This window comes from Chenopodium album, chromosome 23 (assembly GCF_948465745.1).
Source record: "Chenopodium album chromosome 23, dcCheAlbu1.1, whole genome shotgun sequence".
Taxonomy (NCBI): domain Eukaryota; kingdom Viridiplantae; phylum Streptophyta; class Magnoliopsida; order Caryophyllales; family Amaranthaceae; genus Chenopodium; species Chenopodium album.
The window spans coordinates 28,821,821-28,836,825 of NC_137856.1; the positions used below are offsets into that span (position 1 = coordinate 28,821,821).

The following is a 15,005-nucleotide window of genomic DNA, read 5'->3' on the forward strand; positions in this document are numbered from 1 at the left end:
TTATACATAAAATGAGGTAACTAATAATCTGTTCTAGAAGATGGTTTGGTGTGTGTATTAAGTCAACATTATGAGAAGACACATTGGTGTTGAGGGTGGATTGCGATGTTTGTATCGCTTAAATAACGACTTGTTATATTGTTGAGAGGTGACTTGTTATATTGTTAAGAGGTGACTTGTTATGTTTATTCTTATACATAATATTAGGTGTAATTATTTGTCTAATACTAGTTATTGGATAAATAATAGCATGAAACCTTGGTATACTAAATGCACACTAGCATCCTCTACACATTAGAGCGTGACATTGTAGGTGTTGGCTCATTAGTCAAGGTGTAGAGAGAAAAGAGTACAGATGACTATTAGGCATGTACCACCTTATAAGTTATAACTAGAGGTGTCAAAAACACACCCAACTCGATCTAAAACCGACCCGAAAAATATCCGATTCAGATTTGGATTCACGTGGACAAAATAATTTAGTATGACTCAACCTTAAAAATTGACCCAACCCGACCTCATCCGATCCAATCATCCAAATTGACATCTCTAATTATAACCATACATGTCAATAACTCATTATGGTACAAAATTTTGTCTTCATAATTCATATCCAACTTGTTACTTGCCAAACTTTAACCTATACTTTGTGTTACTTTTACTTTAGATGGTGTCGGATAGCACTCTCCCAAAAATCGATTAGGCTTATAGTACACTGTAGTAAGAGTTTGTAGATAAGAGATTACATATGTATTCGAGATGTTAATGGAGATTTTATTAAAAATTTAAACATTCCTTTGCATTGTTGGTATTGAGAATAAATTGAGAGTAGATAACAAATTTCAACTACTCTATCCTTATTAATACCCGTTTCTTTTTTTTTCTTTCCCTTTTCCATAGATCCATTGATACAACAGGTGTTTTAACCAATCACGATTTCTACCCAATCACTTGTAGGATTTATATTCCTAAGCACAATGTTTGTGTGTTGATAAGGAAAATTCTATAAATAGGTTTTATCATCTTATGAGGCTTGATCCCTGCTATACATACGAGTTGAGGAGTGATGCAATTATTCCACCACTGTAGCCTCATTTTGCAAGGATAATATGATGTTGATACATTCATTATTTCCGTTCCTCAATACTAGAATACTACCATAGATTTTCCAAGTAAATAAAGGTTATGAGTGCTAAATGTAATTTTCTTTTTATGTAATTGAGACTTTTGGGAATGCCTATGGGTGGGGACATGTGTTGGTTATGTAGACTCACATTAGTCACATATCGTGCAATGCATGCCTCATGCTCAAGTGAGTCGTGTCTAGAACAAGCATAAAAAAAAGTCATACAATGTTGAGTTTGTATTGAACAATTAAAAAAAAAAAGTTCATGCACTGCTTGGCCCACTTGACCACACTATTGAGCCTCCTTTATACTATGAAGTACTCCATAGTATTTATAGTAAATGGTTAATTAGTCAAAGAAAAAGTAGGCTAACCTATTTCGTTTGTGCCTTTTGTTCATGCCAACTTTTGAAAATGATGTCCATACATAGAACCATCGTCCTCGCTATCATGCCTCTAATATGGTTATCCCATGTCAAATTTATGGCAAACATGTATCGCGTATGACCATTTTGTATTATGCTTAATCGACTTTATTCATGTTCATAAAGGGCATTTGATTCACAAAGTAGAATCCTCATACTTTGTATTTCGTATCATGAGTCTGAAATATAAAATGAAACCGACTTAAACTCTGACGGGGTGTTTGGATTATGGGAATGGGAGTTTGGGGATTAAAATGTGGGAATGGAATTGAGAATTAATTGATGAATACATGAAAAATTGCCAATATCTTATTTGGATAGTGGATGTAATATATAGGAATAAATAATGATTTTACAAATATACCCTTACTAAGATTACTATTTCATTCTTTTTATTAATGGCAAAAATGTCATTTTACCCCTATTTCCATTCCCATCCATTTATTACCTACCCTCCTTAGATAATAAAATGGTGAGAATTCACCCATAAGTAATCCAATTCCCAAACCCTTTTTAGGATGATGAAAAATTCTCATGTCCGGTATTCCCATTCCCACCAAACAAGTAAGACATATTTTTTCAATTGGGATTAAAATTCCCAATTCCACCCTCAATTCCCACTTGCCGAACACCCCCAAAAAGGTTGTACTAGTAATTGATTTTGATAAATTAACCCTCCTCCTTAGTCTTCATGAATTTATGATGCCAAACATTCTTAGGAAGCCGAGGCACGTTCATAAACATCACTTTTCAAAATTTCAACCCAGCCTGCAAAATTTAAGAACAACCAATTCTTCTTAACTTCATATACTGAAATGAACTTGAATTAAAGTCAATTACCAAGAAATTTGTTATGGAAAATCGGGAAGATTTGAAATCAATTCTACCATATCTCCCATTGAAGCTTGAATCATCTCATCTAGTATGGCCAAACCCAGTAATTGAAGCTCTGAAATCGCTTTCAAAGGGCCCGAGTAATAGCCGAGTTGACTCAGGAGAAGTCCTCTTTCTCGCCATTTCTGATCTTAGGAACTCTCTTTCTCTCTCTCCTCACCTCTTGGCTTCCTCTGCTGCTGATGGTTATGCCCTTTTCTTTGATGAGGTTACTTCTTTTTTCTTTCTCTTCTATTTTTGGTGCAATTTTGGTAGCATGCTTTAATTTGATTTGAATGTTGCATTGACATGAATATTTGTTTATAATATTTGAATTTGATGTGGGTTTTCTGATTTCTCTTCTATTTTTAGTGCTATTTTATAGCATGCATTAAATTGAGTTAAATGTTGCATTGACATGAATATTTGTTTATGATATTTGAAATTTGATGTGGGTTTATTGAGATTAGAGGGTTTAGATGACAGGAGATGGATGATTTCTTGTTTGGTTGGATTACTGAATTACAGAACACATAATTAAAGATTCTTGTAATACTATTCATGGTTGTGATATTTACTTAAAGATTGTTGATTTTCATAGTTTGATGAAAGTGGAATTTTAATGTGATGTATAAACTTTCCCCAAGTACCTCTGTGGAAACGTGCTTGTGGCGGTGTTAGCTAAATCGTTTTGGATCAAAGATAAACTAAATGGTCGTTTGGTTGAATGTAGAAACTAAAATGTTAGGTGTATGTTTTTACAACACACTAACACAGTTCCATTTTCTGGGAAGTGGAAAAAAGGTGTTCAGTTTATCATGGGAATTATAATATGAGTAACCCAAACAAAACGAACTGATACAAATCACATTTCGGGATTCAGTTCCTCTTTCTGAACAACTTACGATGTGACATTTGAAAATGAATATTTGCATATTACATGGCGTTTGAGAAAGCTTGCATTTCCCTGCTGCTTCATTTGCATAACTAACACAAGTTGCCTTCACAAGATGTAATTCTCAAAGACGTGTAAAATTACTTGAGATGTTTAGTAGAGAAATAGTTTACTGTTCTGCTGTTACTATATTTGTACTAAATTTGCATTGAGCAATCTATGGTGCTATTTTATGAGACAAGGAAGTGTTTACATAGGGTCAACCTGAATCTTATAAAAGGGTGTCACTTTTTTTACAGTTTTTGTCAAGGGCTGAAGCAGCGAAATGGTTTGGGGAGGTTGTCCCTGTGATGGCTGATTTGTTACTAAGATTTCCTACTCTTTTAGAATCTCATTATCAGTATGCAGACATTATTATGGTTGGACTTGAAACAGGCCTTCGCTTACTGGATTCACAACAACCAGGCATTGTGTTTCTTAGTCAGGTATCTACCCACAATTTATTATTATCTTTATTTAATAGTAAAAATGGTTAAAATGTTTCACACAACAGAAAGCATTGGTTTAGACAATGTGACCTTCACTATTTTATAAACGTTCACCTACTGTTTTTGCTGCTGAAATGCCTGAAAAAGTTAATTTGGTATCATTGTCACTGATGACAGTGAAACCATTAGTTGCTAGTAACAATTGTTTTTTTTTTTTTTTTTTTGTTTTTTTTTTTTTTTTTTTTTTTTTTGTTGCTACATTGCAGTAGTGTTCATTATATATCAAAATGACTGTATTGATGAGAAAATAGAGGGTGATAGTTGTAGAACTCAGCTTTAGAGACAAGTTAGAGCTCTTACTAAAAACAATTTTAGGACAGAGGGAGTTGGCTTTTCTTAAATCTAAAACATTTCTTCTCTTTGCCAAGAAAATATCGAAAAGTATGTATTGCTGCTGCATCTGACTTTTAAGTTCATGTATCTCTGTTGCATCATAACTTTGACTTTTAAGTTCATGTATCTCTGTTGCATCATAACTTTGAGTTTAAAGTTCATATCAATCCTAAGAAGAAAAACATAGGGAACATCTATGCTATAAGTTTAGGACTGAAGAAGGTATCTACTTGATGTCAGTCATGTCACTATGTAATTCATCAGCCTTGTTCAGGATATTAAAAGGAATTTACCAAGAAAATCAGAGAATGTACAGCTAGAGCATTTGTATAGGGATAAAAAGTGAAATTTACATGTGCTCTTACAGTGCAATGTTGTGCAGTAGGCGTTGGATTTCATGGCAACGAGTGAGTGACATTTGTTGCGAGTATCAGCCATATGTAAAATACATAGTATTATAGTTTGTAAATTATTGTTTGCTTTGGCACTTGTAAGAGTATTGTTTTGTTTTCACTCCTGCATGCCATAATTTGTAATGTGAAGCGTTCTTTTAACAGCAAGTTTCTATGTTTCTGCGCAGGAGCTTATTGCTGCTCTGCTATCATGCTCCTTCTTTTGCTTGTTTCCAAGTGCCAATAGAGGTGCCAACCATTTACCAGTGATCAACTTTGATAGACTATTTGCGTATGTTATTACTTTTCTTTCTTGATGGATGTTCAAGTGTGTTTGTTATGTGAGCAGTATAGTTGAACTTTTTGAGTAGCCCAATGCTTTAACAAATTAAGTGCATACAAAATATCATGTTGAAGTATTTAATATTAGATTTTGTTAGCTTTCATTCAGAGAGAGAAAGAAAGGTGGGGGAGGGGGGGGGGGGAGCCTAAAATGGGTTCAAAGAACCAATTTAAGCCCTTAGAATCTTAGATTATCATAATTGGATGGTCTAAATGATTCCCGTGTCATTAATGGCAATTTCAAGATGGTCCATATGCTTCCCATGTCATTAATGGCGTTTTCATAATTTTGCAACTTTTCCACCTCGTTCATAGTTTTTATTGCTTTTTAATGCAATTTCATTTACTTTTTGACTTTTTTATTTATTTATTTATTTATTTTTTTTAATTTTTTTTTATTTTTACTGGTTTTTTATTTTCTCTATTTTGAAATTTGAATCAACAAAAAATTTCTAAAAATTGTTTAAATCAAAGAAAATAACAAAATTGATTATTAATGTATTTTCTTCACTAAAAAGCATAAAAATAATGTGCATAAAGTGTTGCACTCTTGAATTAATGATGAACTATAATGTTATTTTGTCCGACTTTTTAACACAAGGATTTGGTTCTTAGCTCTCATTTTGGAGTTGGTTCTTTATATATGTATTTGCTTTGTGGAACTATCACATTTTTTTGTTTTTCACTATTTCATGATGAAAACTTTTGTCAAACTGAAAAGCCTTTCTATCAAAATTCCTTGCAATATCTTGGGAGATGAGTTATTTGGAGCTTAATATCTTATGATGTAAATTTTGATGAAATTGTCTTAGTTCCTCTTCTTGATCCGATTCTTTATGAGTATTGTTTAATTGATTGTATCATCTTTCATTGAGAGGGTTTGAAAGCCAAGGGTTGCATCAACTTGCATGTGGTCTTCATAGATATGTCAAAGAAGGCGCATGAGAGATACTTGAGGTACTTTGATGGGCTGTCACATAATAGGTTATCCATGCTAGTGTATCAGTAAAAGCGTAGAATGATATTAGAATGATACATTTTGTGAAGTGAAGTAAATTGTTTGAAATTATGAAGAGCCGAAGAGGTGTATCACCGTGTATGCAGATGTTTTTCCTATTATGATTGGGTTATATCATGATTTTCAACCCCCTTTTTTTTTTCTTTATTGAACCTTTATGGATGAGAGATTAGTTAATAAACACATTTCTAGTTGACTTGCTATGTGTACAATTGTTTTTGTAGACAAAAATTGTATTAGTTGACGAGCAACTATGGAGAGGTTAAAATTTGAAGGCTTCAGTTGTAGGCCTTTTAGCTATAGCGGAAGTAAAGCTGAGTATCTGGAGCATTCAATAAGTAACAAAAAAGGTTAGGACCAGAAGGTGGTGATATTAGATGGAAGAGTTAACCACACAATAACACATGAATTTTTCAAAAAAGCAGTTCAAAGTACAAATAAAAGTAAATCAGAGATGTTGATCAAAAGTGTTTCAAAGGTTTAATGTTGATTACTACAATAGTAAGAACTAAGAAGCAACAGGAGCATTATATTGTTGTAATGTGTCTATAGGTGTGAAGAGAATCTATATGTGTCTATAGGAGCATTATAGTCTGGATCCTTTATATGGATTAAATTTTTGGGTGTTCAAGAAAAATTGAATGGTAAGTATTAGATCAAATGTCTATGTTAAGATGATGTATGGTAAACAAGAAAAGATAGAATTTGTCACATGAATGTTGCTAAGTATGCACATATTTTTTCAATGCCCGTTTGTCAGTTTGATTTTAATCAGGGACTTCCAGTATGGATGAACCTCCCAATGGTTTAAACTTTAGAAAGGGCTGGCGCTCCCTCCATTTATTAATCTCCTTCCTTCTTTGTAGCAAGCAAATCACTCTAGGTGCAGCGATGAGGATAAGATTAAAGAGAACCAACCAAAGTGATGAGATTGAGTATTGGGGACTTGAAAAAAAATCTGAGGGAGGCCAAAAATGACATGGATTGAGGGTTTAAAAAAAGTAAATAAAGGCTTTAGGGCTCCATGAGCACTTAAAGCTTGATTACAGAAATGAAGAAGCATTGATGCAAGTGTTCTTGGGTTGGTTGGTACAGCTTGTTATATTATGAATCGATCCCCACTCTATTTTGATGGAGACCCGCCATATTACCACATCAAGGATAACAAGCATGAAAGAGTTGGGTATCCAAAGGGGGTTTAAGGATACTGTCTTTAGTATGTAGAGAATTAAAAGATCCATGGTAGCTTTGTTAAAAGCTATGGTGCCTCATGATGGTGATGTTAGGACTTCAAACACTTGAGTAGTTTGAGATAAAACCTAAAGAAAAATCGGATTTTAGTAGGCCAAGATATTGAGTAGGATGAACTTGATCATAAGGGGATTTAATAAGAGAATGCATATGGATTACAACAACAGTAAGAATCTTTGGCAACTAGTAGGCCAAACTGGCACAAAGGATCAAAAGTTTGGGTTGATAAAACTCTGATGCAATACAGGAAGATTTGGTGGGATGTGCACTCTCGATGGAGGATGATGATCTGGTCACCTAACAAGCTATCAAAGATAAAGATAGAGAAAGTTGGGTGGTTTGCAATCTCTTCAAAGAGCACGACATAGTAGGTGATCCCATTACCTTTGGGAAAGACTGATATTAACTATAGCTCTATAAGTGGGTGTATAAAAAAAAAAGGATCATACTAAGTCTGATGAAATGAGGTATAAGGCTAGGCTAGTGGCCAAGGGTTTTGCATCGGGTGTTGATCACCAAAAAAAAAAAAAAAAAAAAAAAAAGTAATTTTGAGTCTTGTTGCCCATGGAGATCTTGAGTTGCAACAACTTGATGTAAAGACAACCAGGGAACCTATGTGTATAATTTGGTGGAGGGTAAGGAAAAACAAGTATGTTGCTAAAAAAAGTCACTTTATTGGCCGAAGTAATCTCTTTGCAAGTGGTATAAGCGATTTGACTTCTTTGTGACAAAGTAAGGTTTTTCCACATGTATTTATGATTGTTGTTTATACATTAGTAAGATTTGTGGAGATGATTTCTTCGTTGTATGTGGATGACAGGCTTCTTGCTTCAAATAGCAAGCTGGTGATATATAAGCTAAAAACTCTTAACTTTGGGGAAGGTTTGAAGATTAGTATAGACAGAGTAAATAAAAAATTGATCTATTTTAGAATATTCAAATTAAGCGGGTTATTATAAGGTATGAGATGAATGGCTCTAAGCTGGTGATGACTCCATTGGCTTTACATTTTAGGATCTTTGCAAACCTTTTCTTACTACCGATAAGGCGTGTATGAAAAATGTACATTATATGCTAGTGCAATTGGCAATTTTTATGTATGACATGGTGTGTATGCATCCAAAGTCTTCAAGCATTTAACAAGCAATTAGTGTTTGTTACAGGGTTCACGCAAACCCAGGTAAGGCACGGCAATTTAGGAAGCAATATAGTAGATTTTAAGGTAATTAAAAAGGTGCAATTGAATTGTTTCAAAAAAAAAAAAAGGTGCAATTGAATTGACATAGGTTTGTGCTTTGGTGGAGATATATGTCAGATAAGCGGCTTCGTTGATTTAGATGTTTTAGACAACAATGATCTACTACTAATTAGTACTTAGAGTACACAATACTCCAATTAGTTAAATTTTAAGGCTAGCCAAAGTGGCTGCATACATGGCTATTGCATATTTGCATAGGAGTTAAGGAAGCATTGTGATTGTCTTCTAAAGCAAAATTTTTTGTGGATCTAAGTTGTCATAGCCAATATGCGATTTATTTGGCTAAGAATCAGGTCCACCATGCTTACACCAAGCACAAATATATGAAATATCATGTATGATATGTCGTGAGGAATGTGGGTTAAATTCAAGTAGTCTGCAACTTTGTGATTTGACTTGCTCAATATCTTCCAATTCACGCCTAATTCTATTTATTTATTATTTATTTTTTGGGATGTCTAGTTCTGCTATCACTTGCTTCTTTTTAATTAAACTCTTCTGATTCTATAAATGCTATACAATATTTTCAGGATGTTTTATGAAAAATACAATGAAAATCAAGAGCACAAAATCAAATGCATTGTTCATTACTTTGAGAGGATACATTCATGTTTACCGACGGGCTTTGTTTCATTTGAAAGGAAAGTTCTTCCTCTGGAGCATGATTTACCTCTTGTTTCTTATCCCACTGCTGATTTCTGGGCCAACTCTATAGCTCCCCTCTGCTTGTTTGAGGTAACAAATAGTTGTACTAGAAAAAAAGTATCTACTGCAGGAATTGGTTACAATTATTTCTTACAATGTATTATACAATGGAACATTTTTCAAACTTATACATTCCTGTGAAAGATCTTCCCTTCAGGCTTGATAGAAGACCAGTCGAGAGGAGCTCTGGAAGTCGATTTCGCAAACAAGAAGCTTGGTGGTGGTGCTTTATCCAAGGGTTGTGTTCAGGTAGGCTAAACTACACCTATTGAAGATATGGATGCTCAATATGCTTTTAACCAAATGACATTAATTTGTCTAATCTGTATCATCCAATTTAATTTAAAATTGTTGTGTTTGTCTCTAGTTTATGTTTTGAAGCCTTCACCTTAAAAGTTTCTGGAAATAATTACAAAGGTTTTCTTTCTAATTGCTCTTCTCATACCTTAATTTGTTAATCAGATGTGAAATACTTTTAATTTTTTATGTAATGGGTCTTGAAATACTTGATACATAGAGAGGGGACGACAGGAGGGAGTGGCGGGGAAACTTCCCTCTCACTTTTATAATCCTTCATCTTAGTTCTTACATGCTTTATCACACCCTTTGTCTTAGGTTATGTACGTAGGGACATAATCAATTTTATTTTATTTTATTATTTTTTTTGAAAAAAGGGACATTATCAATTTTAAAATGATATTGAGTTTATGGACAATCAACAGATCAAGTGGGACATCACTTACATGTGATCTGATAAAAAACACTCGCCTGATATTTTTATTTTTTATTTTTTTTTCTTTTTAACTGTTTACGTACGGATTCATACCTGCAAATATAGATTGATAGATCTATAACCTGTTGCCACAACTTTGGCTAATTTCCGAACAAGATGACTAGTAGATCTATGAGTCATATATAGTGCTTTAAAAGGGCACCTCATGCATAAGGTCAGGTTTTGAGACCTTTGTGGCAGTAGGTGAGACGATATTCCTGAGATGATTCTTCATAGGTAAAGGTATTAGTATTATAATGGACTAGTGCACTACTATAAGTAATTGAGTGATATGTAGCCTATCTGCTTGTATACTGGACTGTTGGTGTGATTCTGCTATCAACTTATTAATGACACTATGTTTCTAATTCTGAAGAAAACACTGTTTGCATTTTGCAATGCCTTGGTGCATGGTGAAAATAACTTGCTCATCTGTCAAAATATATTCCTGGTTTTTGGTCAGTTGTGTGCAGTGTTTGAAAAGGCACACCTAGGCGCAAGGCGTTAGGGTTCATGCACTTTTTGTGGTCTAGGTGAAGCTATTTTGATGAGGCGCAGCTAATGTGCATGGAGGCGTGCCTAGGCGCAGCTTAAGGTGCATTGAGGCGCACATCAGTTTTTCAGAATTTTTTTTACTGTTTATTATATGCGCCTCACTTCAACGAAGCATAGGAAACTCTGAAACGCCTTGGTGCGCCTTGAGTTTTTCGTTATACATTTGTTGTGTGCACTATATGAGTCATAGATCTACTAGTCGTCTTGTTTGGAAATTAACTAAAGTTTTAGAATTATCCGCCTCTGGGAACTTGTAATTGTCGATTGTCTTGTTGGATGACCATTTTTTCATTAATCCTGCACTGCATTGATTTTTGTCTCTTGTCTGAAGAAATGGCCTGTTTCGTTGGTGATTAATCTTATTGTAGGAGGAGATTCGTTTCATGATCAATCCTGAATTGATTGCTGGCATACTGTTTTTGCCTTCCATGTCAGACAATGAGGCGATAGAGATTGTGGGTACGGAACGTTTCTCAAATTACTCAGGGTTAGTGCTGGTAAAATCTAATTTTTGACCTTTTTGCTATTAGATATGTGTATCTTAATAACTTTAACCTTAAGGATAATTCATATAATCTTGTTTCTTTAAGGTTGAAGTTATAAGGTATGATAATAAAAAATGATTACAGTTGAAGTCATGCTTGATGAAATCAATAGCTCTTCTACATTTTACTAGCATAATTTTCAATAGGCATTATTTTACTTGTTAGATGGCATCATAAATATGCATCTTTTTATTCTGAAAGTTTTAAATTTGCCAGATATGCCTCTACATTCCGTTATGCTGGCAACCATGTGGACTTGAGAGAAGTAGATTCTTTGGGAAGACGTACAACAAAAATTGTTGCAATAGATGCATTGTCTCGCCCTGGATTGAGACAATACAGAGCTGACTGCCTCTTGAGGTTCGGATTATTTATTTGTAACTTGTTCAAGAGTAAAGAGTTGTTGAGCTTATATTAAATTATTGCTTCTTATGTCCTGTCAAATTTGAAACGATTGTGAGTATGCTAATAAGGGATTAGTAATATAAAATAGTTCACTAGACTTATCCGCCTCTGGAATGCATGTTAGATACTTAGCTGAAGAGCTTATAGAGAAGGATGTGATTACTCTTGCTTCTTCTGTAATATTCCCTATGAAAGCTACTTCCATGACACGAATTTTTATTTTTATTTTAAAAAGATTATCAAGTATGGACTGAGCTGTTTGGTCAAGGTAGTTAGAGTTTTATTTGTGTTTGATTGCTTTCTTTACCAGTTAGGATGGACAATAATTAATAGATAGTTGTATTTAGGCTTTGTCTAGCTAAGGTTTTCGAGTAAGGAAGGCTTCCATCTATCAAGTGTCAGTTGCAGTAGTTCTTGCAAATGCAAGCTTAGCTTTCATTTTTCCTTCCCTTCTCAATCTAATTTTGGGATGGTCTGGTTTAGTTGATATTGCAAGTAAGCTGAATTGAAAAAAGTCCAAATCTGATGAATTTTTCTTCTACATTTATTTTCGGGCTCTAGGGGAAATTGTGTATGCAGTCAACTTGGGATTGATAATAAAGAAATTTACAGTTTGTAAACAATTGTTGAGAGCAATGGGTTGGTATCAGAGGTTCTTGGACATATTTAAGATGTACAGATCCCGTAAAAAAAAAAAAAAAAAAAAAAAAAAAAAAAGATTTACAGATACCCTTCTTTGCAAGTTGCTAAAATTCATATTTCTGTTATTAAGGTGACACGGCTAACTTTTTGAATTTTGACAGAGAGGTTAACAAGGCATTCTGTGGTTTTCTGGATCAACCTAAAGATCAGCAGTATCAGATCCTGTTGCAATGTTATGACTCTTGTGAAGCTCGTCCTGCTAATGATTTTATGGACGCCAACATTTCTAAAATTCAAGCAACTGTAAGGAGTCAACTTTCTTGAACCCATCATGCTTTGCTATTTTACTCTGTTCATTTTTCTCTAGTTCTTATATTGTTGGACCCCTTAGATTCATAACTGCTTTTCCTAGACTATGATGGAGTGGATTGTGTTTTGGCTTATCAAGTAGTTTAGGCTAAATATTCAGATTGACCTGGTTCAAGATCAATTTGTCCATTTACAGTTAATTGATGGCTGTGGGACCTCAATGGACATTGATGAAGCAGAAGCCACTCAGAGTATGGACAGTAAGCTGCAAGTACATCATAGTGATGTTGGGATTGCTACTGGAAACTGGGGCTGTGGCGCTTTTGGTGGAGATCCTGAAGTTAAGACTGTAATACAGTGGCTAGCTGCATCTCAGGTGACTCATCTTTCCAGCACTGTTTTTGATTTCGGCTTTTCTAGATTGTTGAAAATTGGATGTGCTTGTAAGTTTAAACTTCTGGGAAAAGGTAATTCACATGATTACTGTTCAAGTGTTCTGTGTTCATATATTAGCACAACCATCAGCTGTAATATTTCACTTAGTTGGTCCACATTGAACAATGTCTGTATGTCTCCTTACTGTTCGTAATAATAGAGGTGTTTTATCTGGTTTGCTGTGAATTCATTTGTTCCATCTGTTGTATATCACCATTTTCTTTTCTAATCATAATTCAATCAATAGAAAATGACTTGATTTAGTTTCTTTCTTGGCCATTTTAATCTCTCTACCTTCAATGCTCTTTTATCAAAACAAGTGTTCTACGCAACTTTCAGAAACCTATCTTACAGGCTAAGTTTTGTTTTCTTCTGATTAAATTTAATTATTTCAGATATGTTCTTTTAAGCTAAACTTAACATAAAAATACACTACTAAGTACTTGTAAGTTTTAATAAAATAGATATTCTATTATTTGAACACCAAATCCCACTTTTTATGTATATTTATGTATTCAATATCTTGACGCAAGCTTAGAACCTAGAAGTACATGCTGATTCTTGTTTGTCACAATCTTTTCACAAGCCTAGCTTATGTTGAAGTTGCATGAAGCCTAAGAGGTTAAAATTGAATGGTACTTTTTACATAGTGAAGTTCACAAAGTGCAGCTGGGAACTAAATATATGAAGGTTTTATGTGAGTGTTTCTGACAATAACATGAAAGAGTTGCTCAGACTAACAGACAGGAGAAAGCCACCCTGTATTTTTTTTTCCCTTTTTATTTATTTATTTTTCTTTGTTTTTTATTATTTTTCTTTTTCTCCTGCATTAGTTTCTGAGAGCAGTGTTGGATAACCATGCGAGAGATTGTGTTTTCTTTCTTTTCATAGGGTTCTCTCCATTTTCAACCAAACCTAATGTTTTGCTCCTGATGTTTAACCTTATCAGGCCTTGAGACCTTTCATTTTATATTACACGTTTGAATTGGAGGCATTGCAAAATTTGGATCAGGTATATTCTTCTTGTTTACATTTTGAAGGAAATAATTCAAGCGTTTTTCATACTGTCTCTGCTTTTGAAAGTCATTTGCTGGCTCTTATAAACAATTGCTTTCCTCATATAAACCCCTGCTTCATAACTTTAAAAACGTGTTTTGGCATTTGCAGAATTGCATTAATAGTTTACATGCTTATATTCTACTCTCATGGGAATGTATTGCAGGTGTGTAATTGGATCTTGTCCCATAATTGGACTGTTGGAGACCTATGGAACATGTTGACCGATTATTCTTCTAAACGTGCAAAGGGAGAAACTAAGCTAGGTTTCTTTTCTTGGCTGCTTCCATCAATGTAGGCCATGTAGCTGTATTCATGGCAGATAAGTTTCGTACTTTCATGCCATGTAACATGCTTGGTCATTTGTTTATCTTTTCCATGTACATAGAACCACAGTTTGAGTTTGCTGAGCATTTGAGCTCTTGATTCAGCAACTGGATATAAACAGACTTTCTAAAGCATTTAATCTTATCAGGATAGTGTAAAATCATCGTGGATCTTGCCGATTGTAGATTGAGAAGAAGTACATAATGCTATGCTGCCCAGTAATAACAGCAAGATGTTGCTGAGATATGGCTCGTCTTTACATTTTATATTGCACGTTTATCATTACTTTTTTTTTTTTTTTTTGAAACAAGTTTATCATTACTTAGGTATAAAACCAAGTTGATTTGTTTTATAACAAAATACAATTTTTTTTATATACTTGTATATGTACTTCGTATAAATTATTATTATTTTTTTAAAAAAAAAAAATTAAAAGAGGAAGTATAAATTATTGTAAAACTAACTATTATAAATTAATGTAAAACTAACTAAATGTTGCAATCCATTATAAATTTTTTGTCAAAGATCGTGTATTGCACGGGATATAAGCTAGTTAAGGTTTAAAAGTGAATTATATTTTGGTCGTAAAACAAAAATCAATCTTTTTCTTTGAGCTTATTTCTAACTTTTGGTTAATCATTGCTTGTTCTATGATGATCAAAACTATGAATCCAATTTTTTTTATATAGCTCGTCATTTGTACAAAATTGGATGATCACACGAATACACAATGCATAAATAATTGGACTTAGGGCATGTTCTCGATCTTACATTGAAATTCAATTCAGTTCAG

General features: G+C 33.8%; 1 protein-coding gene across 1 annotated transcript; it reads left to right on the top strand.

The window, feature by feature from the left end:
• Positions 1-2,273: 2,273 nt before the first annotated feature.
• Positions 2,274-14,560, top strand: LOC145606715 (poly(ADP-ribose) glycohydrolase 1-like). Its single transcript, XM_081662542.1, has 11 exons — positions 2,274-2,653; positions 3,619-3,804; positions 4,781-4,884; positions 8,992-9,196; positions 9,311-9,415; positions 10,862-10,980; positions 11,255-11,398; positions 12,247-12,388; positions 12,591-12,770; positions 13,779-13,841; positions 14,052-14,560. Exons 1-11 carry the CDS (start codon positions 2,405-2,407, stop codon positions 14,181-14,183), a joined length of 1,629 nt encoding a protein of 542 aa, XP_081518668.1. The 5' UTR covers positions 2,274-2,404; the 3' UTR covers positions 14,184-14,560.
• The last annotated feature ends 445 nt before the right edge of the window (positions 14,561-15,005 follow it).

Coding starts and splice junctions, on each gene's coding strand:
- LOC145606715 (XM_081662542.1), top strand. CDS start 2,405: ATGGAAAATCGGGAAGATTTGAAATCAATTCTACCATATCTCCCATTG. Junction 12,389..12,590: donor TTTCTAAAATTCAAGCAACT/GTAAGGAGTCAA, acceptor GTCCATTTACAG/TTAATTGATGGCTGTGGGAC. Junction 12,771..13,778: donor AGTGGCTAGCTGCATCTCAG/GTGACTCATCTT, acceptor TAACCTTATCAG/GCCTTGAGACCTTTCATTTT.